The 24,111-nt window shown below is 50.5% G+C and overlaps 1 protein-coding gene across 3 annotated transcripts in view; it reads right to left on the reverse strand.

The window, feature by feature from the left end:
• Positions 1 to 18,626, reverse strand: part of IL1R2 (interleukin 1 receptor type 2) — a 39,132-nt gene extending 20,506 nt beyond the window's left edge. The window contains exons 1-3 of one of the 3 annotated variants that reach the window (XM_027128749.1): positions 18,167 to 18,626; positions 14,338 to 17,901; positions 541 to 617 (exon numbers count right to left, since the gene is read on the reverse strand). In XM_027128749.1, the coding sequence (XP_026984550.1) occupies positions 541 to 578 (38 nt within the window). In that variant the 5' untranslated portion in view covers positions 579 to 617; positions 14,338 to 17,901; positions 18,167 to 18,626. Of the gene's footprint in view, positions 1 to 540; positions 618 to 14,337 lie in introns of all 3 variants that reach the window. The other 2 variants (XM_027128748.1, XM_027128751.1) reach the window with 2 other exon arrangements.
• Between the last annotated feature and the right edge of the window lie 5,485 nt (positions 18,627 to 24,111).

A 24,111-nucleotide genomic window follows, 5' to 3' on the forward strand; every position in this document is an offset into this window, starting at 1 on the left:
TTTGTTGTTGCTCGCAGGTCTGTGTGTCAGAGGGAGCTTGGCTGACCTAGATTACGCTGGGTTAGTCTCGGCTCCAAGCTTCAGGTAGGACCCAAGTCAGCTCCATGGGTGTCTCACCCTCCTTGGACCAGTGACTTCCTGGGAGATGATCTTCTCATGTGATGGCAAAACTCAAACGATGTGGGCGAAAGCACTCGCTCAGAACTAGCTCACTCTTTCTGGCCCACATTCCGTTGGCCAAAGCAAGACATGTGGCCAAACTGCATTTGTGGGACCAGGAAATACCCCCACCTGTAGTGGGAGGAGCTGCAAAGTTACACCAGGAGGGGAATGAAGTGGGAGCCATCAGGCCATCCAGCACACCTGTGACTTGTCTGGATCCCACGGGTGGGGACGGCCTTGAGGACAGAGGCTGGGTCTTATTCACAGCCTTTGTGGACTACACAGTGCCCAGTTCCAGAAGTTACCAGGGAATGTGTACGATTGAAAGTCTACCAGGGAGTTGGAAGTGATGAGTGAATCCAGAAAAAACATCCTTACCTGTACCTCCTCCCCATATCCTTGAAGGAGTCTGACATTTTCCCTGTTCCTGGCACAGATGCAGTTCTGAATGTCTCCTAGTAACACCAGATGGCTCTTAACTGGCCAGGGCAGGGTTGGCAGACAGAGGAAGTAACCCTTGCACTCTAGAAACCCCCCTCCCCATCAATGGGGAACCATCAGAAGACAGAGCTGCGTCCTGGACCCCCACCCACAAGTCTCACCTGGACCCCCAGCCCCGCTTGGGCTTCCCAACACCCCAGTCTGGACCCCCAAGTCCCACCTGAACCCCCAGCCCCGCCTGGGCTTCCCAACCGCCCCCCCGCGCCAGATCCCGGCCGAGGCGGTTTTCTCCGTTCTTCTCTGTGAACTTTGGCACAATAGCTGCTTTACTGCGACCTCTCCAGGAAGTGGCTTCAGAGGATTAAACCACAAGCACATAGCAGTGATCGTTTTCAACAACTGAAACCTCAGCAGCGGGCCGTACCCAGAACTGCCATAGTGAGGGAGATGGTCGGTCTTTGCAGGTCCAGGGGGAAAAGTTCGTTTTGCAGAAGTTTGCAAGCAAAATGCTATTTTCCTGCCCTATTTTCTTTAAACGTGTCTTTAAATGACAGGCAATTTGACATTTCTGCTTGAATCTGAGGTGACCTTCTTACTGGAAGAAAGAAGTTTTAAAGGTAGCTCGTTCCAAGCATTTGAGTTACAATTCTGGCTTTATGTTTTCCTTTGTCAGATAACCGTGTTTCCCAGTACTCAGTGTAAACGCACAGAAGAATAGGAGGCGAAGCAGGGCCAGGCATAAGAAAATGACCCGAAAAATGTGTGAAGAATTGAAGAAAAATAATGCAGTAAGGTGGAAACTGCTGATGGCCCAGCCTAAGCCAGGGGCGCCAGTGGCAGGGGGAGGGGGGAGGGGGAGGGGGAGGGGGAGGGAAGGGGAGGGGGAGGGCACCCGAGCAGTATCCCCCTTGGTCCTCGCTAAGGCCCCGGTGACAGTACCTGCCTGTGACCCTGGGTCTGCCTCCTGCTCAAGGGTGGCACATGGAGCCTAAGGGTGTGTAGGTGTTTACTTCACCTTTTAGTTTAATTCTGAACAATTCCAGCAGACTAAAAGGTTGCAGGAATAGTATAACAACACGAGTATGAGTCTTACCTCGGTTCCCCAATTTTTAACATTTTGCTTTATTCTCATTTTCTCTCTCTGTTTCTTTCTTTCTGTCTGTCTGTTTCTCTCTCTCTCTCTGGGCCCCGGACACCCTTGTTGTCCCCCATCCCTGTGCTTCCCAGAAACTTTGTTCCAAATGCTTTTTACTTTGCTTCAGCTTTGAATTGAAAAAAAATGTCCAAGCTTAAGTTTGATGTAAATAGTAATTTCCCCATAGGTTCAAGAAGTGGGGCTTGGGCCTCCCAACCCCCCGCCTGGATCCCAGCCCCACCTGGGCCACACACACACACACACACACACACACACATTTTCCCCTGAACTCCTGAAAGTTTACTGAGAGTAAATAAGTAAGTAAACCATAGCTCCAGAAATAAATCTTCAGGCATTTAAAAGGAGTAAAACTTTGATTCTCTAGTATATTTGAGTCTCTCTCGTCATTCACCCAGAAGATGAAACTTTTCTTTATTTCTATCTTCACCTTGTTCCCAGAAGGTTTCAGGCAACTGTCCATCTCTGAGTCAGGCAGTCATCCAAAACACAAAAGCAAGGTGACAGATCTCGACTATTAAGGAAGACAAATAACTCTCCAGGCTGATACCTACTGCTGAGTCACATTCAGTTTGCAAAACAGATTCCTAAAAAACTGAACATGTTGTTTCAGGCGTGTGGTATAAAACCTTCTGAAACCTATGGCGAAATAAATATTTACATCAAAATTAAGCTTGGATATTTTTTTTAATTCAAAGCTGAAGCAAAATAAAAAGTATTTGGAACTAAGTCTCTGGGAAGCACAGGATGTCAGGCATTTGAGGGGTAGGGAAGATCCTCTAGCTTCAGATACAGGGAAATACATGACCAGGTTTGAGGCAGATTTTGTTGAAAAATGTACTGGCTCAAAGCAAAAGCAGAACGCTTGAGAGAAGTCCACAAACTATTTTTGTTCTGTAGAAAAGAGAGAAGCTAGCGCTTTCCCCCCAGAATTAAGGGAATTAGGAGCAGCACGGTGGGACTGTTTCTGGTCTGCATGGCTGTGTCACAACGACAGCACCTGCATGTCCTTGACCCTGATGGGGCCGGGGGGTTGGTGGGGGGGTGGGAACAGAGTCGCTTACTGGAACCCATGGCACAGGAAGATCCATCTTTAGCAGAACCAGGCACTGGGCCACTTGGGCTGAATGTCTGACCGGGGAGAACCTGGTAAGGTTCAGACTTGGGTCCACCAAGGGCTATGCACTCTCTTTCTATTTTACTTTCTGCCAACAAGTATCTTTCTCTTTAAAATCACCCTTTCCAAATCTACAAACAACAAATGCTGGAGAGGGTGTGGAGAAAAGGGAACCCTTTTGCACTGTTGGTGGGAATGTGAATTGATACAGCCACTATGGAGAACAGCATGGAGGTTCCTTAAAAAACTAAAAATAGAATTATCTTGTGACCCAGCAATTCCACTACTGGGCGTATACCCTGAGAAAACCATAATTCAAAAAGTGTCATGTACCACAATGTTCATTGCAGCTCTATTTACAACAGCCAGGACATGGAAGCAACCTAAGTGTCCATCGACAGATGAATGGATAAAGAAGATGTGGCACATGGGTACAGTGGAATATTACTCAGCCATAAAAAGAAACGAAACTGAGTTATTTGTAGTGAGGTGGATGGACGTAGAGTCTGTCATACAGAGTGAAGTAAGTCAGAAAGAGAAAAACAAATACCGTATGCTAACACATATATATGGAATCTAAAAAAAAAAAAAAAGGTTCTGAAGAACCTAGGGGCAGGACAGGAATAAAGACGCAGACGTAGAGAATGGACTTGAGGACACAGGGAGGGGGAAGGGGAAGTTGGGATGAGGTGAGAAAGTGGCATGGACATATATACACTACCAAATGTAAAATAGGTAGCTAGTGGGAAGCAGCTGCATAGCACAGGGAGGTCAGCTCGGTGCTTTGTGACCACCTAGAGGGGTGGGATAGGGAGGGTGGGAGGGAGACGCAAGAGGGAAGAGATATGGGGATATATGTATATGTATAGCTGATTCACTTTGTTATACAGCAGAAACTAACACACCACTGTAAAGCAATTATACTCCAATAAGGATGTTAAAAAAAAAATCACCCTTTCCCAATGAACTTAGCTATAAAACAGAAATAGAGTCACAGATGTAGAAAACAAACTTATGGTTATCAGGAGACGGGAGGGATAAATTGGGAGATTGGGATTGACACACACTACTATATACAAAATAGATAACTAATAAGGACCTGCTGTACAGCGCAGGGAGCTCTGCTCAGTACTCTGTAATGACCTCTCAGGGAACAAAATCTAAAAAAGAGGGGATACATGTATATGTATAACTGATTCACTTTGCTGTACACCTGAAACTAAATCAACATTGTAAATCAACTATACGTCAATAATAATTTTTTTAAATAAAAAATAAATAAAATCACCCTTTCGCTGTCAAACCTTTTGAACTTGGCCAGCTTCTGCCCCAGGAACCCTTAACCAAGAGATTCAGCAAATCAGCCCAGCTCACGCTCCGTCTCCGTCAGATCCTCCAGTCACACCTTGCATTCCCAGCGAGCCCAAGTCATTCAGAGCCCCCGGCGGGCTGGACCATCAAGCAAAGACCCTTCCGTCACCTTCCTCCTGCATCAGCCCCTCCCGCAGGCCAACCCCCAACAAGACCACTCCTCTAGCTCAGAACAGTCGCCGTCCTTCCCCAACAGGACAGACAGGGAAGCTCGATGCGTGAGACCCTCGGCAGCCACGGTACGAATCCACCAAGCTTCAAATTCTCCCAGCCTGATGTTTGTGTGACAGGGATTCATCGCTCTGAACAACTCCAGAGGGCAAAGGCCGTGGGTCTGGTAGAGCGTGTCAACCCCATCATAAACATGAAGCAACGGAAACCAACTCAGACACATTCAGTAGGTTACCCAAGGTCGCAGAGCTAATGGAATCGTCAAGTAGGATGTAAGCCTGAGTTTACACAGTCCACATTCTCGGTACTGGTCCTCAGCTCTGCAGGAGCATCAGTACCTGGACCTAGAGGGGACTCCAGGAGCCATTAAGTTTAGCAGCCCACCCAAACCAGCATCCTCCATAGACGGCCACGCTTGCCCCTCGTAAGATGGACACTTGTAGTCTTGGAAACCACTCATGATCAGAAACTTCTGTCATTTTAGGATGCAGCTTTTCCTCCCCCTAAGTTCCACTCACTGGCCAGATTCCCCCCTGGGGGCAGCTCAGAAGAAGTCCTTCTGCATCTTCCAAGAGTCCTGAGGGTTAGGGAGTCTACACAGGAGAGCGCCGAGGGAACAACATGGCCCTCAGAGTCTGGCAGAGCGAGTGTGAATCCTCCCTTCCTTCTGGGCTAGGCGGAGGGTTCAGTGCCTCCGTGAGGCTCGGTCTGCTAGTCTGTAAAGTGGCTGCAGCGTGACGTGCATCACAGGAGGGCATCTGCTATATAAAGAGGGCAGCACAGTGCTGACGCGGAGAAAGCCCTCGACAACAGGTCGTTCTCTTCAGCATCTTCCAGAAGTAGACCCAGAATCTTGGGGAGGCAAGTAACTTGCTCAGGCGCACAAATCTGGCAGACCTGAGTGAGAAGTCAGAGCTTCCACAGTCTGCATTCTGCCTCACTACAGCTAAAGGTCCATCCCACAGCCAGAGAATGTTCTGGTGTCCTAGTCAACAGCACAGCTAATAGCTCACCAGGTGCTATTCTAGAGAGGTGTGCAACTTCACCTAAAGGAATCAATGAGCCCGTGTGCATACGCCCATATTATAGAAGTGTGCTTAAACTGCAAACACACAGTCATAAACACACACACATTCGAGGCCTATTATGGGATGCTAATGCTTTCATTCAGACATCTTAGCACAAGAGTTTTTAACACACACAGAACGGGAGATTGAAGCTGGATTCCTGTCCTCACTTGACCATTAGCTATTGCTATGTGATCGTAGGCAAACCACTGAGCCACTTACCCAACCTGGGTCACAGTTTCTTCATCTCCAAAATAAAGCTTTGGGCTGCCAGAAACTCCCAGGTCCCTCCCAGGTATAAAATCCTAGGGTCAAGGTCAGTCTGAACTTGAGTTTAGGCTTCATTCCTGGGCTCACCTTTAATTTCTAAAGCGCCAAGTCAGGGGCTCAGTCAGATAACCCCTGAATTGGATCAACTCACCAGCTTAAGGTCCCATAGCTAGCAACTGGCCAAACCAGGACTCAAGACTCCTGAGTTGTCCCGGGTACTGGAGTTTCAGCTCTGTGGGGCTGCTCACCAGGGAATGTTAACTAGTATCTGGACGCCCCGTGCTGGTGTAGGACAGGAGACTGGTTATGAGCAGATGCACACCCCTTGAAATGAATGTTGCTTTCAACCCTTGTAATCTGAGAGTAATAAATGTCGCAGATATTGAAATGATCAGTTACCCAGAAAACATGACCATCTAAAATATAACACAGATAAAAGAAACCAGGACAAAAAAATCCTGAACGGCTGAAAGATAGTCCATTTGATCCTGGCACCAAGTCATGTCTATCTGACTCACAGAAGAAAGGTGAAGCTCTCTTTCAGAACCTGTCTCTTTATTCGTATGAATGTGACTATTGCTTCTCAGAGGGGCAGATCGTATTTTGTAAAGATGGCCACAACAATATCTCCCTATTGTTTTCTGTTATGTGACCAGGCTACTCTGCCATCAAAAGTGGAGTCCAGGGACTTCCCTGGTGGTGCAGTAGTTAAGAATCTGCCTTCCAATGCAGGGGACACGGGTTCAATCCCTGGTCAGGGAACTGGATCCCGCATACCGTGGGGCAACTAAGTCCACGCGCTCTGGCGCCCACGTGCCACAGCTAGAGAGCCCACGCACTGCAAGTACTGAACCCGCGTGCCACAACTAGAGAGAAGCCCGTGCGCTGCAAGGAAGAGCCTGTGCACCGCAATGAAAGATCCCACGTGCCACGAGTAAGACCTGACGCAGCCAAAATAAATAAATAAATATTTTTTTTAAAAGGTGGAGTCCAACTTGTCAAGGGGTCCCTTGAATGTGGGCCAACTGTGACTTAAGTCTAACCAACAGAATGGTGCTGAGCGAACACTGAAGCTAAGTCAGAAAAGGCCACGCAGCTTCCACCTGGCTTCCTTGGGACGCTGGCTCTGGGAGACGCCAGTCACCGTGTGAATTGTCCAACTGCCCTGAGACCTGCTGGGAGGGAGGCTACATGTAGGGGGTCAGGCCGACCGTCCCAGCCCAGCCCCAGCCATATGAGTGAAGCATCTTAGGCTCCCCAGACGAGTCCACTCACCAGCTGAGTACCACTGATTGATCTCAAGTGAAACACATGGAGCAAAAGATCTGCCCAGCTAAGCCCCTCTCAGATTCATGACCTGTGGAGTACGTGAGTTACAATAAAATGTTTGTCGTAAGCCACTCAATTCCGGGGCAGTTTGTTATGCAGTGATAGGTGACCAGAATGTTCTATCAGAAGCAGAGAAGAGGCAGCAAATCAGAAAGAGGGAGAGAGCTGATCTGGGAAAACACACCCACAAAGACGTGGCAGCCAATTACCCAATAACAGAGAAGAAAAACTACTGAGACTGATGCAAGAACCAAAGAGCACAGCAATCAGAGGCCTTTAAGAGCAGACACAAACGGTCCCCTCCACCTCCCTGTGTCCTACTGAGGGTATCCAGGTGTTCCAGCACAAAACAGGTGATGTCCGTAATGATTTCCCTGAATCGTGAAGAACAGTTGAAATTTTGCACAGGATCTTCTTTCTCGAGGATGCGACAGTGCATAATGTATGTGATGAGGCTAACATGCTAATTACCTTCCAGTGTATTTCCCTGCTCGTTGCCTCTGAGTCTTCAGCCACTATGGCCCCAAGAAAGGGGAAGAGCAAAGGCCTCCTTGGAAAGGAGAGAAGGAAGTGGATGTGACATACGGGACGTCTAAGTAGGGAAAACGCGTTCTGCCCCCACTTCTGGGCTGAAAACCTGAGTGCAAAGAGACAGAGGGTAGAAGAGAGGGGAAAGCTGAAAGCTGAGGGGCTTTTTCTCTGCTTTCAAATTGGGTCCCTAGAGGAATCCCAGCAGGGTAAAGTAAGGAGCCATTGCCCAGATGGGGGCTCTGGGGAAGGATGGAGATAATGGCATGGCCTATTCAGGTAGAGGGATGCTAGGGTTAGCTCCCTGCTGGCCTCAGTTCTTTGCTGATTGGGAGGAGATTCAGATCTCCCCTGTGCTTCCAGTGGAGAAGGGGGGGCTAAACTGAGATCTGAGCTGATATGGGGCTGCCATGATGGACAGGTGACCTAGAGGATGCAGGACATCCAGTCCCTAAGGAGCAGTGTGGCCAACTGTGGAAACATGTCTTTACCAGTTGGCAAATAACCACCCACTTAAGCCCTGAACTCTCCACCCTCTACCTTTCCAGGGGCTCCCCTGAGATCCTCATGGTCTAGCAACATAGGGTAGCACCTGTTCTGACTGGTTGGTACTCCTGCCGTGCGGGTTGGTAAATATTTGGGCTACCACCTGCAGAGGTGGCCAGTCTAAGCCAGGGGAGAAGTGAGGCCGTGGCCAAGGGATGCAGAGGACCATGGAGCCAGCAAGGGGCACAGTGGGGCCACATCAGCCATTGCACTGGCTCTGCCTCCCCTGAAAGACCAGACCCCGGCTTTCCCAGCCAGGAACCGCAGCAGCCGATGTAGCAGGACACTGCGTGACCAGCCAGGTCCAGGAACACCTCCATGGAAACCTGTGAAGACCCCCCCAGGCCAGCGAGTGTGGGCCAGCCGCCCCCCCCACCATGCCCTGGGGACATGGCTTCCCCAGTTCTCAGACTCCTTGCTAGAAGCAGGTGGCAAAGTCAGAAACTCTAAGAGACTGAGCATCTACCCGAAAGAGACCAAATAAATCCAAGAGAGGCAGAGCTGGACCAGCCTAGACTGGAACGACATGGACCGGCAGCTTAAATCCCCCTTTCTTCCTGGAAGGAGGCCTCAGGAGCCAAACGAGATTCTTACTAGAAAAGTTATTAAAGGCACATTTTTGTGACATCGAGTTGCAGTGACTACAAATTTGCACCACGATACATATATTTTAGAAATAGTTCTTCCCAAAATTAAGTTGTCAGAACAGATGAGATTTTCTTTTTATGCTTTGAAAGATCATCTTTCACTCCCTGGAAAATATGTCCACCTGGAATGGCTTGTCCTCTGAGGGTCACAGAAGGCACAATTTTCCCCAGCCCTGGGCCCAACATGGCCACAAGAGCAGATAAAAAACCAAGAAAGCCAACCACGATAGGAAGCCCAAGCGATTTTGAGTCATAGGGTGTGGGGAAATCCCTGGGCACAGGAAACCCCAGTCATTAGCCTGAAGACATCCCAGACTGACTGGGTTTTCCACAGACCCAGAAAGTCCCATTAAGAAACGCTTTGCTCTTCCACAAATTTTCCACACCAGCACTTGTGTCAAAACAATCTGAGGCAGACAGGTAGTCTACAAAATTCTCTTTTGAAAATGGCCTCAGGTAGCTGTGAGGGGCCGTCACGGTCTGACACAGCTGCCCCGAGACAGTGATGTAACATGAGCGAGGTGATGGATTAAGCTACTGAGATGTTGTAGGTTATCGTTGCAGTGGAACCCGGAGGGTACGTGCACAGCAATCAAAGAGAAGAATAAGGACACTGTGTTCGTTTCTGTTGCCCTGGAGCAAAGGACCACAAACCCAGTGACTTGAAACCAAGCCCTGTTATTAGCTCCCATCACTGTGGGCCCAAGGTCGGCCTCTGCTTGGATGGACTCTGCTCCGGGTCCCACGGGTGGACATCAAAGCTTGGGGTCCTGTCCCACGTCCCTGGGGCCATGGTAGAATTCATGTCTTAGGTATTATACAACTGAGGTGCCCACTTTCTTGCTGGCTGTCAGCCAAGGCCACTCTCAGCAACTAGAGGCCACCACTGTTTCCTGCCCCGGGGCCCCCTCCATAAAACGGGACAGTTTGTTTCCTCAGGGCCAATCGACCACCTACTTCACATCTCTCTGACCTCCTGACTCTGACCCCTGGACCCTCTTTTAAAGAGCCCAGCTGGTTGTGCTGGGAACACCCAGGATGGTCTTCCTTTTGATTAACTTCACATCAACTGACCGGGGACCTAAAATACATCTGCAAAATTCCCTCGCCTTTGCTGTATAAGGTAACCTAATCATGGGAATGCCATCCCATCCTGTTTATATTACCCACCCTCATTCAAGGGGAGGGGCTGCACAAGGCATGCTCAGTGGGGGGCACCTTAGAATTCTGCCAACCACAGACAGTTAAGAAAACATGCTGATGAATACTAGCTCTAGAAAATTCAGGACACATCCAAAGCCATACATTGACTTCCTTGCTCCCAAGTAAGAAAACCTCATCTCGAATATTCTAAAGCCTTCCTACTCAAAGTGTGGTCCCTGGACCAGAACCATGGACATCACTTGTGAGAAATGCAAAATCTCAGGCCCCACCCCAGAACTAGGGAATCAGAACCATCTGCTTTTTAACAAGACCTCCAGGTGATTTGAGAAGCATTGATCGTAAGGACTGGCTCATTCTTAAATAAAGTAGGCAGATACCCACGGGGACTAAAAGCGGGGACGCTATTAAATCCCTGTATCCGGATCACCCCAGCCCTCTCAGGGTGGTTCCTGAAATTTTGAGGTCAGAACCTCATAATCTGATGATGATGGTGATGATGATGGTGATGATGGTGGTGGTGATGGTGATGATGATGATGGTGATGGTGATGATGGTGATGATGATGGTGATGATGGTGATGATGGTGATGGTGATGATGATGGTGATGATGGTGATGATGTGGTGGTGATGGTGATGATGATGACGGTGATGATGGTGGTGGTGATGGTGATGATGATGATGGGGATGATGGTGAGGATGGTGAGGATGGTGAGGATGGTGAGGATAACTAACACTTATTGAACATCCACCATGTGCCAGGCACTGGGCAAAGTCTTGACATGTATGATTTCTTTTAATTTTCCCAATACTTTACAAACTAGATATTATTATTTTTGTTTTAGAGATAAAGACACTGAGCTCACAGAAGTTAAATAACTCCTCCAAGGAAATACAAATAGAAGTGATGGGGCCAGGACTCGGCCCTCATCCCTTTAACTTAGGGGTGATGTGATCAGATTGTCACAAAGAGTCAAAGCTAATCTGGGAATCACAAACTGGGGGTCACAGCCCTGTTCAACTTGTGGATATGCATTTTTTCAGCTTGGGTGGTGGTGTTATTTTTCACCGAATGTCTTTTCCGAGGGACAAACTCATTCCAGCGGGTCATAGGCCCTGTCACTCACAGCCTCACACATTTGACTTACTGCCTGGCCCCTGAATACACTCAGGTTAGCAATCCCCAGTTAAGTCCAAGCATTCTTAAATTTCCTCTTGACATTTCATGAAAAATTTGAGGGCTTCCCTGGTGGCACAGTGGTTGAGAGTCCGCCTGCCAATGCAGGGGACACGGGTTCGTGCCCCGGTCCGGGAAGATCCCACATGCTGCGGAGCGGCTGGGCCCGTGAGCCACAACTACTGAGCCTGTGCGTCTGGAGCCTGTGCTCCGAAACAAGAGAGGCCATGATAGTGAGAGGCCCGCGCCCCGCGATGAAGAGCGGCCCCCGCTCGCCGCAACTAGAGAAAGCCCTCGCACAGAAACGAAGACCCAACACAGCCAAAAATAAATATAAAAAATAAATAAATAAATAAATAAATAAAATTTGAGTGGAATACTTCCCAGAAATTCTTTAAAATAGCAAAGAACCCCTGTTCTCTAATCCATCCATTTCATCAGATGAATGAAACTAACGTCCAGAAACAAACTTCTATGTCCAAGTCACATAGCAAGATAATATCCAGGTTTTAAACTGGCCTCCTTTGGCCCACAATCAAGTGCCACAACTTACCTCGTGTGTTTAGGGAATTATTTGTGCTCAAAATGCAACAGAGGTTCTTAACTAACGTACGCTCCAGAAACGTTCAGATGGAGTTTCATACAGACTCTCACGCTACTGATCAAATGCCCATTTATCTTACGAGAAGCATCAGATACATGACAGGTTTAGAACACAGGCTCTGCAGGGAGAAAGAAGTCCCTAAATAGTTTATAGAAGTGGAACAGGGAGGAGTATAAGAGGTAGAATAGAGCAGTGGATCCCAGCCCTAGCTGCACATCAGAATTGCCCGGGAAGCTTTAAAAACGACTGCTGCCTGGGCCCCAAACCCCCAAGTTCCTGACGTAATTGGTCCCAGGTACGGAGATTGTTTTTAAAGCTTTCCAGGTGATTTTAATGCTCAACCAGGTTAAGAACACCGGAGCAGGGACTCGAAGATTCTGGAAGACCAACATCGCCCCCATCACTATTTTTCCTGTGACCCCACCGGGTCTGGCTCATCAGCTGGTCACAGAAGCTTCCACGTCCCTTTCATCTTTTTGCTGCCTTCTCCCTTCCTTCTTTAAGCAGCAGTCCTTCATGGGTAGAGAGCAAAATTGGTGGGAAGCTGAGGTCTAGTTTCAGACTCTGAGGTACTCACTTATTCCTGCTGATTTGCTTCTGGACATGAAACCTCCTCTCATCTCCTAAGGGAATGTTTCTCCCAGACCGGTAGCCTCAGCATCACCTGGGAACTCATTCGAAGGGCAAGTCCTCAGCCCCTCCTGCCCTACATCTACTGAATCCAAAATTCCGAGTGGGCTCAGCCATCCATTTTAGTAAATCCTTCAGGTGATGCTGACGCAGGCTGACGTCTGAGAACCACTGATTGGAGACAGTCACGATCAAGTGTCCCCATAGAGAGAGCAGGTGATGGTGACATAAAAAGACCACCCGAAACTACACACTCGCGCTGCTCCAGCTGTGCTGTCACTAGACTGCTACCCTAGGGTCTGTGCGTCCTGATCACTCAGGTGTCGACTGTCAAACAATTGGGCTTTGAGGGTGCGGTAGGAGTGGGGATATTGAGGGGAAGGGCTGTGGCAGGTGTGGAAAGGTGGGGCGGCGTCCCGGGCCGGCTGGCAACAAATGGTGCGGGGACCATCCTCACAGTCCCATGACCCCGACCAAGCTCCCTTTCTTGCCTGTTACGATAACCACACAGGCTAGAAAGTGGAACATACAATTAAAATATGGGCAAACTGTAATGAGGTTTGAGGGGAAGTGCCCCTTCTACCGTGCATGTAGGAGGAGCCCCCCTTTTCGAGCTGGTGAAGAGGGACCCCCGCTCTCTTGGGGAGGGGGTGCTCAGGGAAGGGTGAGCGGGGTGGGGGTGCAGGATGGGCTGCCGGGAGGGATGCCCCAGCATCCCACCGCTGACATCGAGCTGCCGGAGGGACTCAGAAGGTCAAGTCACTCAACCACCTCCGTTTACAGGAGAGGAAATCAGAAGGATGACAAGCCCCGAATAGCATCACACGGCATTAGGGAAGAATGGGACCAGGGGCTCCCGAGGGAGCTGGGCGCCAGGAAGAGGCACGGCCTCCAAAGGGGAGTGGGAGTCGAGAGGGAGGGCATCTAATACAGAGAGCAAGCTTTTTTTTTTCTCGGTCGTGCCGTGCGGCATGTGGGATCTTAGTTCCCCGACCAGGGATCGAACCCACACCCCCTGCGTTGGAAGCGCAGAGTCTTAACCGCTGGACCATTTAGGTAGCAACCCCGTGAGCCCAGCATTGTGCCAAAGCTCCGTGTGATTCGGATTCATACGCCCTTCCCTCCATCTGTGAGTCTCACCATCAGCATCACGGTTTACAGATGGGGAGACCGGAGCGCCGGGAGGGCGAAGATAAACTGCGTGGGTTACTTAATTATAATCGAGGGTAAAAATGACTTTTTTTAAAGAATCGCGCCCAGTTTTATCATTACTTCACAGGAATGAAGCAAGGGATAAAGATAAGCTTAACACTTCCTGGTGGTTGATTACTGGTGGACCATCTCTATTCAGTGATACTTTTTCACTAGAGAACAGGATTTTTAAAAGACAGTTACTATAGGAACAGGTGCGTGACATCACACAGCCAGTAACAGGCACAGCTGGACTGGAACCCGGACGCGTTAGCCTCTGGGACTCACACTTAGCCACACTCTGCCTGCTGCTCCTCCAAGACGGCTGTGAGGGTTGGTGACCAGCCAGCACGGGGAGCTCAGGCATTGGAAGTGTTTAGAAAGCATCCCACGATCCTTCCAAAGAGGAAAGCTTCTAAACTCAGTGGAAGCCTCAGAGGCACAGCCTCCCCTGAGCTGGACACAAACCCTCTCAGCGATTCCTTTCCTCTCACTGATTCCACAGCAGTTGTGCCGGTCACGTCCAATCAGAGAAGGTCCCTAGAAATCCTCCAATCCAGCCCCTTTTTTGACAGAGAATCTGAAGCCCCCAAAGGTCAAGGTCACCTTCACACAGGTGAAGAAGGTCACAGAGATGAGGAAAGTCACATGGAGGAGGCGCCGGGGGTCTGGAGCCATCAGGAAAGCCTCCTGAGGTGCCCTCCAGAAGTGATGGAGCCCAGGTGTCCTGACTCCCAGGTCAACCGCCCCCCCTGCCCTTGTCCCCTCTTACCTGCAGCTCTGCATCGTTCGCCTGGTGCTGTCTCCTGGGATGGCTGCCAGGCCTTTCACCTTCAGTGGGAGCTCAGCGGTCTGGCAGGAATTTATACGTCCAGGGATTTCCCAATCGGGCTTGTGTCACTCCTCCAACCGGGTGGCTGTGAACACACCTTTCCCCTCCTCACTGGGAGCGCCGTCTCAGCTGTAGCGCCAGCTGCGTGATCACTCAGATGGGGAAGTGACCAGAGAAACCCTGTGTAAGTTTCCCTATTTTTTGTGACTCGCTGTAAGTTACATACTTCCAGCTGTGAGGTGGTTTTAAAGTGATGTGTATTTTGCCCAACGAAGGCCCCATTAAAGAGAAAAGGAGGACTCTGGGGCTTTAACCAGCGAGGTAGGTGCCGTTTCCCCCCCCCCCCCATGAAGTCCTTCTAGGGTTAGGAGACCCCCACTGCCAGTCTTACGTGGTGTTTAGTTGTTAGCAAAGGAAGGGGGTGATTCTCTAAGTATTTATTATAGCATGTGGGATGTGGCTAACTGAATAGTTTAGGGATGAAAATTCATGTCTGTACAAAACCAGTGTCTCCTAACCACCCAGCAGCCCCAAAGGTGATACTGAATGTGCCTCTCCCCCTCAGGGAGCTCCCCGTGGAGCTAGAGAGGACGGAGCCCCAGGGGGTGAGCCTGGACCCCTGCTGTTGGATGGAAAGGAAGGACTTTTCCAAATGTCCTTAAAAATCCCTGTTACCAACCTTAATGACATCTTCTGTCTGATTTATTCAGATACTGAGGCTCTTACAGGTGAAAAGGCAGATACAGAAACTCTTTTAGAGAAATCTTAGGAATTTCATACCCAGAGCAAATGGCTCACAGTCAGAAGGGCTCGCCGGCATTAGTTTTATCCTTTTGCTAACAAGGAAGGTAACTTTCAAGGGTCACAACTCAGAAGGATAAATAATATCTGAGAAAAACAATGCTGAAGCAAGATGGAAACCTAGAGATGGTCAAATCCATTCTCCAGTTTCAAGGAGATGAAACTGAGGTCCAGGCACATAGGGGGACCACAGGTGAGTTCACTGGATTAACTGTGTGTATAACTTCATGATGGGGTTCTTATGGAAGCTGGAAATACCCCCAAAAGGAGTTTATTGGGCAAAGAGTAAATGTTACCTTGTATCTGTGTTTATTCTTTTTCCAAGGACCAGTTGAAGGGGGAATATTTGTTTCTGTTCCATAATTTTGACATGGTAAGACTGAAGAGTGAGCTATACATCTGGGGTCAAGCCAAGGAAGTTTCAAGGGTGTGAATTCACCCGAGCAGGTAAATCTCACCAAATACCATCATCATCCCAGGATGAAGGGCATGTCAATAACTGAGTCCTCTCCACACGGTCTCTGTAGTCCACCAAACACATTAATCCAGCTGACCTGCCTTGGTTGAGATCCTAGTCACTAAATAGCATAGGACAGCCCACATTAATAGAGCCAAAGAAAGGAAGTGAAATCGTGCCATGTGCCTTTGGCCCTGCTGAAGGGTAACTGCTGATCTTGTGATCCATGAAGAGGAATTTACATAACCTCAGCTTTTTCTGTGGGAAACCTTGATCCTCAAGCCACAAGAATTGTTCGAATCTTTGAATCGTCCTTTCAATAACTAACGCCTCAGACTCACAGCCACCCAAGAACGAGTCGCCCGGCCTGCAGCAGTGCAGGCTGACCTCGGTTTACTGGGCTTTGCTTTATTGCAATTTGCAGATACTGCCTTTATTACACATTGAAGGTTTGTGGCAACCGAGCTCTTTGCAAGCCTACTGGCATCATTTTTCCATTAGCGTTTGCTCACTTCGTGTCTGTTTCACATTTTGGTAATTCTCCAAATACTTCAAACATTTTCATTATTACTGTATTTGTGATGATGATCTGTGATCTTTGACATGATTGCAAAAAGGTTAGGACACACTGAAGGCTCAGGTGATGGTTAGCATTTTTTAGCAATAAAGTATTTTTTAACTAAGGTATGTACTTTTTTACACATAATGCTATTGCATGCTCGATAGGTTACAGTAGAGTGTAAACATTACTTTTATATACATGGGGAAACCAAAAACTCCATGTGACTCACTTTATTGCGATATTCGCATTATTGTGGTGGCCTGGAACCGATCCTGCAATATCTCCAGGGCTACATTTTCTGCACCCTCCTTCCCCTCCAGGGCCTACACTGACCTGTTCCCACTGTCACCAGTGCATTGGTTCAATTTCTCCACCAACTGATGGGAAATAAACAAAGCACAGAATGTTCCGTAGTATCTCGAAATCCTCTGAGGTTTGAGGCGAAGGTCGCCCAGGATGTCTATTGCAAGGGTTGAAGCAATGAGTCTTCGTTTTTTAGACTCAGGAGGACTTTTCAAAGTCTGTTCTGGTTCAGAAATCAGCAGCAGCATCCTCTGAAAACCCTGTGTCAAGATTTCCACCCCCTTTCCTTCCTTGTGCTGTGGAGGCAGAGGGTGTGGGAGGTGAGACGGGAGCTGGCGGCCAGGACGGCGTGGGTTGGCCACTACGCCATGTATTACAGCGCAGGCTATTTGTCCCTGGTTTTACGGAATAGCCTCTGTCCTATTATCCCCATAAGCCCACTCATACTTATCAGATCAGAGTTCTTTCATTTTGATTCAAGAAAATATGGTCATCGAACCTATAGAACCAATACAGCAATCAGACCCCATAAAACTGAAAATTCTAAGGCCTGCTCTCGTCAACAGGACAATTACAGAAAAAAACTTGGTCTTATTCACGGAGGCAGGAGAAAACTCATTCCCTTCTCATAAACGACTTACAAATTAGCGAACTAAAAAGGAAAATATCTACCACAAATGGGCTTCAGTCTCCTCAGCTGTAAAAAGAGAGGGCTGAGGTCAATGAGTTCTATATTAGTTTCCTTTTGCTGCTGTAACAAATTACCACCAACAGTGGCTTAAAACAATACCACCTGATCCTCTTACAGTTCTGGAGGTCAGGGGTCTGACATGGTCTCAAGGGGCTACAGTCAAGGTGTTGGCAGTGCTGAGGTCCTTCTGAAGGCTCCAGGGGACAATCCTTCTCTTACCTTTTCCACGTCCTAGAGTTTGTCCTCAATGCCTTGACTGCGGCCCCCAGCACATTGCCCTTTCTTCCCCCAGGCTTCCATCAGCACGTGGCCTTTTTTCTTTGACCTTCTTGCCTCCCTCCTAGGAGGACTCTCGTGACTCTATGTGGGGCCCCCCCGAATAATCCAGGATAGTCTTCCCACCTGAAAATCGACAACTTAATCACGCCTGTAAAACCCCTTTTGCCGTATAAGGTACCCAAACCACAGGTTCCAGGGAGGAGTCTGGTGTGCTTAGGGGACTGTTATATTCAGCCTTGAAGAGCTCGAAGATTCCTTTCTCGTCCTCAGAGTCTGTGCCTGACGATGCTACAGAGTGTCGGGAATGGGTCTGCATAAGTGTGGATCGGAAGAGCGCAGCGCCCGCCACACCTCAAGGTCAAGGCTGTCTAGACGGCGTGGCGTAGAGAGCGTGCACAGAGCATTCCAGAGCTGCAGGAGAGACTTTGTTTAGTATTCAGTTCTTTCCAGCTCCTCCTTGGCGTTCCTCCTCCTAACCTTGGTTCCCGTGAGAGACACCCGAAGGGGTGAGAACTCTAACGGCCACTGCCCACTCTCCCCCATTCTCCCCACGGGGCCCGGGGCGTGGACAGAGGCCAGCTGGACGCTGGGCCCGTGTCATGCCTACACCCCGTCCCCAGGGCACCCAGCCCCACCGAAGGCCGCAGAGCTCCCCATTCCCCCCACACACACGCACCGTTGCATCCTGCATCCACAAACCAAGCCCTCCCTCTGCCGTGGGCTCCGGAGACTCCAGAAGGCTGCTCTGATTCGAGGTCCACTGTCCCTCTCTGTGCCCCTGCTTCCCTCTGCCTTACCCTCCACCTCTGGGCCGGGGACATGGCCCATCCAGAAGAACATACCTCGAAGCCGACCTCCCAGGGCACTGCCAGGCCACGCGTGGAGATGGGACCATGCTATCCATGGGTGGGAGGGGTGTAGAGACATTCCATTCCTTTAGAACGAGAAACAGCAACATTTCCTTGTCCTAGAGATTTGATTTCTATGAGAAGCAACGCAAGGATTATTCATGCTGGTATCACTCAGCTGCAGAGAACCAGCCGCATGTCCCATCACCGAGGGTGGCCAGGAAGACGTGCCTGCCAACAGTCCCCGCGGCTTCCCGTCTATCCAGACGGGAAGCGAAGTTTCCAGATCTGGCCGCCCTCCCCACACCTCCCACCTCCTCCGGCCCTGATACCCCTCCAGCTTCTATAGAGCCCCTGCCCCCAGCTTCCACTAAGTCATGGGATGGTTCTCTGCTTTCTAATAATCTCAGTGACACACAGAACATTTGCTCAGCTGACACCCAAGCGCCATGCTTCTGGGAAGCAGTGATGGTTCCTGAATCACCCCGCCAGGCCCCAGATGCACCCACAGCCCTCTCATCCGTATGTCATGTAATGTAAAAAACCGCACCTGGGCACGGGCACCTGCCAACCCTCCCGACAGGCATGCAGACTTCAGGCTGAGCCAACCCTGATGTGTCATCTTCAGAACACTCCAGGCCCCCAGGGCAGGAGGTCAAGGGCAGGCTCCACAGGATTTGGCTGCTGGGCTGAGGACCTCGGGTGAAGCGAATCACAAAGAGGATGTGGGTTCCTCAATGTCCCGTCAGGGTCTGGCACTCCAGCTTTCACAGGAGGCACCATTCCGTGCGGTTCCCGGTCACCCCACCTCACCCAGCGCTCCCGGAGCTATTACACTTGCCCCAGGGAGCCTGTGTGGGATCAGTGACCTCACACGGCTGTAGCTGGCCTCAGTTCATGAACCGTGAGCAAGGGACCCCCCCCCACCGGAGAGGAAAAGGAAGGGGACGGTCACCCCTAACGTGGCATGGGAGAGACCAGCTGAATCTGGAGGACAAGGGGCAGTGACACACCAATCCATAGTTTATGGACTGGACAGTGCTCTTAGGAAAGACACTTTAAAACGGATCTGAAGTTCAGAGCCAAGACCTCCCCTTTACTCCGCAAACCGCCCTGGATTAACCAAGTCTTTTATTAAGCACGTCTGTGTTCTAGCTTTGACATCTGGGGCCTCGCTGACCCCTCCAAGGACTAGCCCGTTCCTAGAGATACCAAACGACTCACCCGTAAGTGTGCCTCTCAAACACAAGCCAACCAGCCCGGAGCCCACGCCCCAGCCTCCCTCAACTGCGTCCACTTCCATGCGTACAGTTCCCCATCTGGGGAGTCCATTTCCCCCCCACTTAGAACGCCTTTAGAAGCATTCCCATCTCCTTTGGCTTGACAAAAGTGGATAAAAACAATTTTTTCTACATCCTGTCGGGGCGAACCCAGAGCTCAGCAAAGGGCAGACCAGTAAAGAAGGCAAAGCAAGAGCCCCCCAGCTGGAGAAAGGGGGGAGGCGGGGCAGCAGGGGCAGGAAGCAGAAAGCCCTGGGTCAGCGAGAATCAGGGTGGCTGTGACGGAGCCCTGGGGCAGCAGTTCTCAAAGTGCGGCCCGGACAAAAGCAGCGCTTCCTGGCAGCTCGTTAGAAATGCAGATTCTGGGACTTCCCTGGCGGTCCAGTGGTTAGGACTCCGAGCTTCCAGCGCAGGGGGCACGGGTTCGATCCCTGGTCAGGGAACTAAGATCCCGCAAGCCACGTGGCAATCTGCCCCCCAAAAGAAGAAACAGAGATTCTAAGCTCCCAACTCAGAGCACTGAGTCAGAAACTAGAGGAGGAAGCAAACAACTCGGGTCTGACGAGCCCCCCACCCCCAGATGATTCTGATGTGGACAAAATGTGGGAAGGGCTATTCCAGTGGCTCTCACCTCTGAGTGCCCACGAGAGACGTCTGACAAATACCCACGCCAGGCCACTCTCTCACCAATGAGACCCGGGGAGTGCAGGTGGGAGCCATGGGGCTGGCTCAGGCGATACTCTCAAGTTCCCCTGTGGTCTCTGGGCCGGCTGCCAGCACTGAGAGCTGCTGCCTGAGGCCTCGGGCCGCTCACCTCCTCCAGGGCCCTGACTTTGGCTGCCGCAGGGAGAAAACACAAACAAGTAAGAAAATTCCAAGGCTCACTCACAGAGGACAGGCCCTAAGGAAGACACAGGTGAGGCCTGGGTTTGCCAGGCTTCATCAAAGGGGCCTCGCAGACAACTGACCTTCCAGATCTAATGGCCAGCATCTACTCAGGTCAACCAGGGGAAGAAGCTGACTTCAGTTCACAGCAACCAAGCTCAGAAAAGACCAAGGTCTGGGTCGGCAGCCCATTCATTCATATTCATGTCTCTAATATATTTTTGAAAACCTGCCCCAAGAACTCACATTCTAGTGGAGGAAAATGACAAAAATGAAGGAGTAAACAAAGGAGTGTCAATTTACAACAAGCGAGATGCTGAGGAACCAGTAACCGATGCTAAGGTCCTCCGCACAGGGGAATTCCCTCCACGAGGTAGGGTCAAAGGTCAATTCTTGCTGGATTCAGTCCCCGCCCACAGAGTCTGCGGCACCTCACCTTGCGATGTCTCGGGCTTGATCCAGCTACATTAAGGCAGTAAAAGTAGGGGCGTCAGTAGTGCTGGCAACTGAAACAGGACTAGGGTGACGTTTGTTCTGATCCCATCTGTATCCAAAAGGCTTGCTAAGTAAAAAACAAACAAAATTACAGCAAATACATGTTACTAACTTAGGAAAACTAGTCATGTACCATAAAGTGATGATGCATTGATAACAAGTCGTAATTATTTCTCTATTCAGAACACTCTGTTAGCCTGGGTCCACTTCCGGAGTGGACTTGACAGACTTGCCACGGCGTTAAATACCTGCCTTCTCCCACAACTTCAAGCTCATGTCTTTCTCAAAACAATGACTGAGAATCAAATAGGGCAGTAAATGGTCTCCTACCTGAATCACGGGTTCATGCCTTTCTTTCCAGCGTCTGAATGGAGAAGCAAGACCCCCTTCCCAAATACTCCAAGGAAGCACCCCTCACCCCACCAACGGCTCAAGAGGAAGATGACCCACAGGCGTCCTGACCACTCTCCCAGTGACTAAGAAGACAGTGTTAGAGTCACACACGGGCAGACATGCCCCCCTGACCTACCCTCCTGGGCCTATACCCAGAGGAGTCAGCCCAGGAAGGGGTGCAGAGGAATTCCACCTCCGGACTTTATGACAGCCCCGGGTGAGGGGGGAGAGGAATCCGCCGGGTGCTGTAGGATTCAATCAATCCGCTATTCATCCTCTGGGAATCTTAGAACCCCAGGGGCTCCACAGTCCCAAGTTCTGTCTCCTCCAGACCCTGAAAGACAGGAGGCAGCTGGACCATTCTAACAAGGCCCGAGGAGCTGCCCAATCTTTGGGGCCACCTTGGGCCAAATTCTAGTAGAACCAAGCAAACTGTGCATTGGGGCTTGTTTGGTCAGAACACCGTGGGTTTTGCCCTTGTTCTTGGGTATCCATGGACCCACAGGTTGTTGGAGTGGGAAGACGCTCGGGGTCCCCCAGGGCACCCCCTCCCTTTGTAGATGAGGAAGCCCTGGTGGTGGGATTTCACCCGGTTAAAGACTAAGGGCTGAAGCCCTCCCCTGCTCCCCGATGAGTATCCAAGCCTCGCCAGCTTAGACAACAATTCTTTGAAAAAGCAGAAGGAGGAAGTCATTTTCCAGACCAGGCTCTGTGCTCTCCGGGTGCAATCAGCCACACAGGGTGATGCTGGTCTCCCCGCCGGCCTCCCCCGGAGCCATCTCTAGGTCCAGACCGACTTCGGTTCCTAATACAACTTAACACACCCTTGGTAAGCATCTACACCACCTGCATCTCTGCGAGTGTGAAGAGGGGTCATGATCAGACCCACTCTCTCTCCCAGAGCACGTACTAAGCGTCTGACTCTATTCCAAGCACTTTATTTACACATTCACTTACTTAATCATCCCAACAGTCCTATGAGGTAAGTATTATGATGTCTTAGCCGTCCTGTTCTGCAGATAAAGAAACTGAGGTATGCAGACGTCAAGTAACTTGTCAAAAGAGCGCAGGTTAGGGGTCGAATTCTCTTTTTCCAAAAAGACATGTTGGAGTCCCAACTCCCTCCGCCAACACCTCAGAATGTGACCTGAGCCGAAAACTGCATCTTTACCAAGGCAACCAAGTTAAAACGAGGTCCTTAGGGTGGGCCCTAATCCAATATGATTGGCGTCCTTATAAAAAGGAGAAATTTGGACACAGAGATGGACACACAAGAGGGGTGACAATGTGAAGACACACCAGTAGGAGACAGCTGTGTGAGTTCAATGACACACCTACAAGCTGAGGGTTGCCAAGGACGGCTGGCGACACCAGGAGCCAGAGCGGCAAAGACGGAGGCTCTCCTGGAGTCACCAGAGGGAGCCTGAGCCTGTGGACACCTTGACCTGCAACTTCCAGCCACCAGAATTGTGACACCACTCAATGCCGTTGCTCTGAACCACCCGAGAGTAGTAGCTCACGTTGGAGCCGAGCCTCCACCTTGGGCCCTGTGGTTCCGGAGCCCATGATCCCATCCCCACCGCCCAGGGAGGCTGGAAGGGCAGCTGCCAGTTCAGCGCCAGGAGGGACACGGCAGAGCCCTCGTGCCTGGGGCTGGAGGAGGTAGCTGAGCCCTGCACCGGGAGGGGATCGGCAACGCAGGTCCGATGGCCACCCACATCCTCAGAAGATTAAAATACACCAAGAAAGATGGCAAACATCTCCAACAAGCCTGAAACCATCCTCTAAGTTCCCAGCATGTAGCAACAGAACCCTTCACTCCAGAATGTCATGTCCCTGAAGAAATGGGACGTGTCTGTTTACCATCTTCTTTTGCTAACCCGTAGTTCACACTGATGGTTGAGCCTATCACGTTCCATCAAGAAGCGACCTGCTTTGTTACTCTTGCCAAGGTGGAATGAGGCCAAAGGCAAAATGCCTTCCAAGGACGGGCAGGTGAGAGGCTCTCTCCAAACCCACTCCCTCACGCCTGGTCGCCTGGTCGCCCTCCAGGGTCGACGCCGGGTCCCAGGCTCAGCACAGCACAGTGCTGGGTGCCAGACAGAAGCTCAGCCCCCGCCCTGCCCCGGGGGTAGAGTCTGCACCCTGATCTTCAACAGCCCTTAGAGATCAAGGCGAGGCTGCTCAAGGATGGGGAACCCCGGAGCAGTAACAGTCACTAGTCTCACCGAGTCTGACGCACACTTACTAAGAGTTCAAGGAGCTGAGACGAAGGTGGCCACGATTCTCTGCTCATTGGTGGCCTGGGCACAACTGCTAATCTCTCTGGACCTGTTTCCTCCTCTGCACTTCAGGCAATAACAGTATCAATCCAGGGTTGCTGTAGGACTAAACCAGCATGCAGCAAAGTGCCGAGCACAAGCAAAGCACCAGGAAAGGCTGGCGACTTCAGCAAAACTAAGCCCAACTCATTAACGCCCTGGGCACGAGAAACCAGCCTGAAGTGCAGGGGCTCAAGGCACCTAGAGGGACAGCTGGTGGGAGGTGAAATCCCCCTGGAAACAACGCTGTGTGTGTCTGGGGGTCGAGGAGTGGCCTGCCCGCTCCCAGCCTTGGCTGCCAGGGCTCCTGGCCTCACAGACGTGCACAGCCCCACCCCAGGGGCTGGGACCTACCTCCTGCCGTCGGAGGGAATTTAGGGAGCCCTGGGCGCCTGGCTC

This window comes from Aethalodelphis obliquidens, unplaced genomic scaffold (assembly GCF_003676395.1).
Source record: "Aethalodelphis obliquidens isolate GAN/ISIS:26980383/991018 unplaced genomic scaffold, ASM367639v1 scaffold35, whole genome shotgun sequence".
NCBI lineage: Eukaryota > Metazoa > Chordata > Mammalia > Artiodactyla > Delphinidae > Aethalodelphis > Aethalodelphis obliquidens.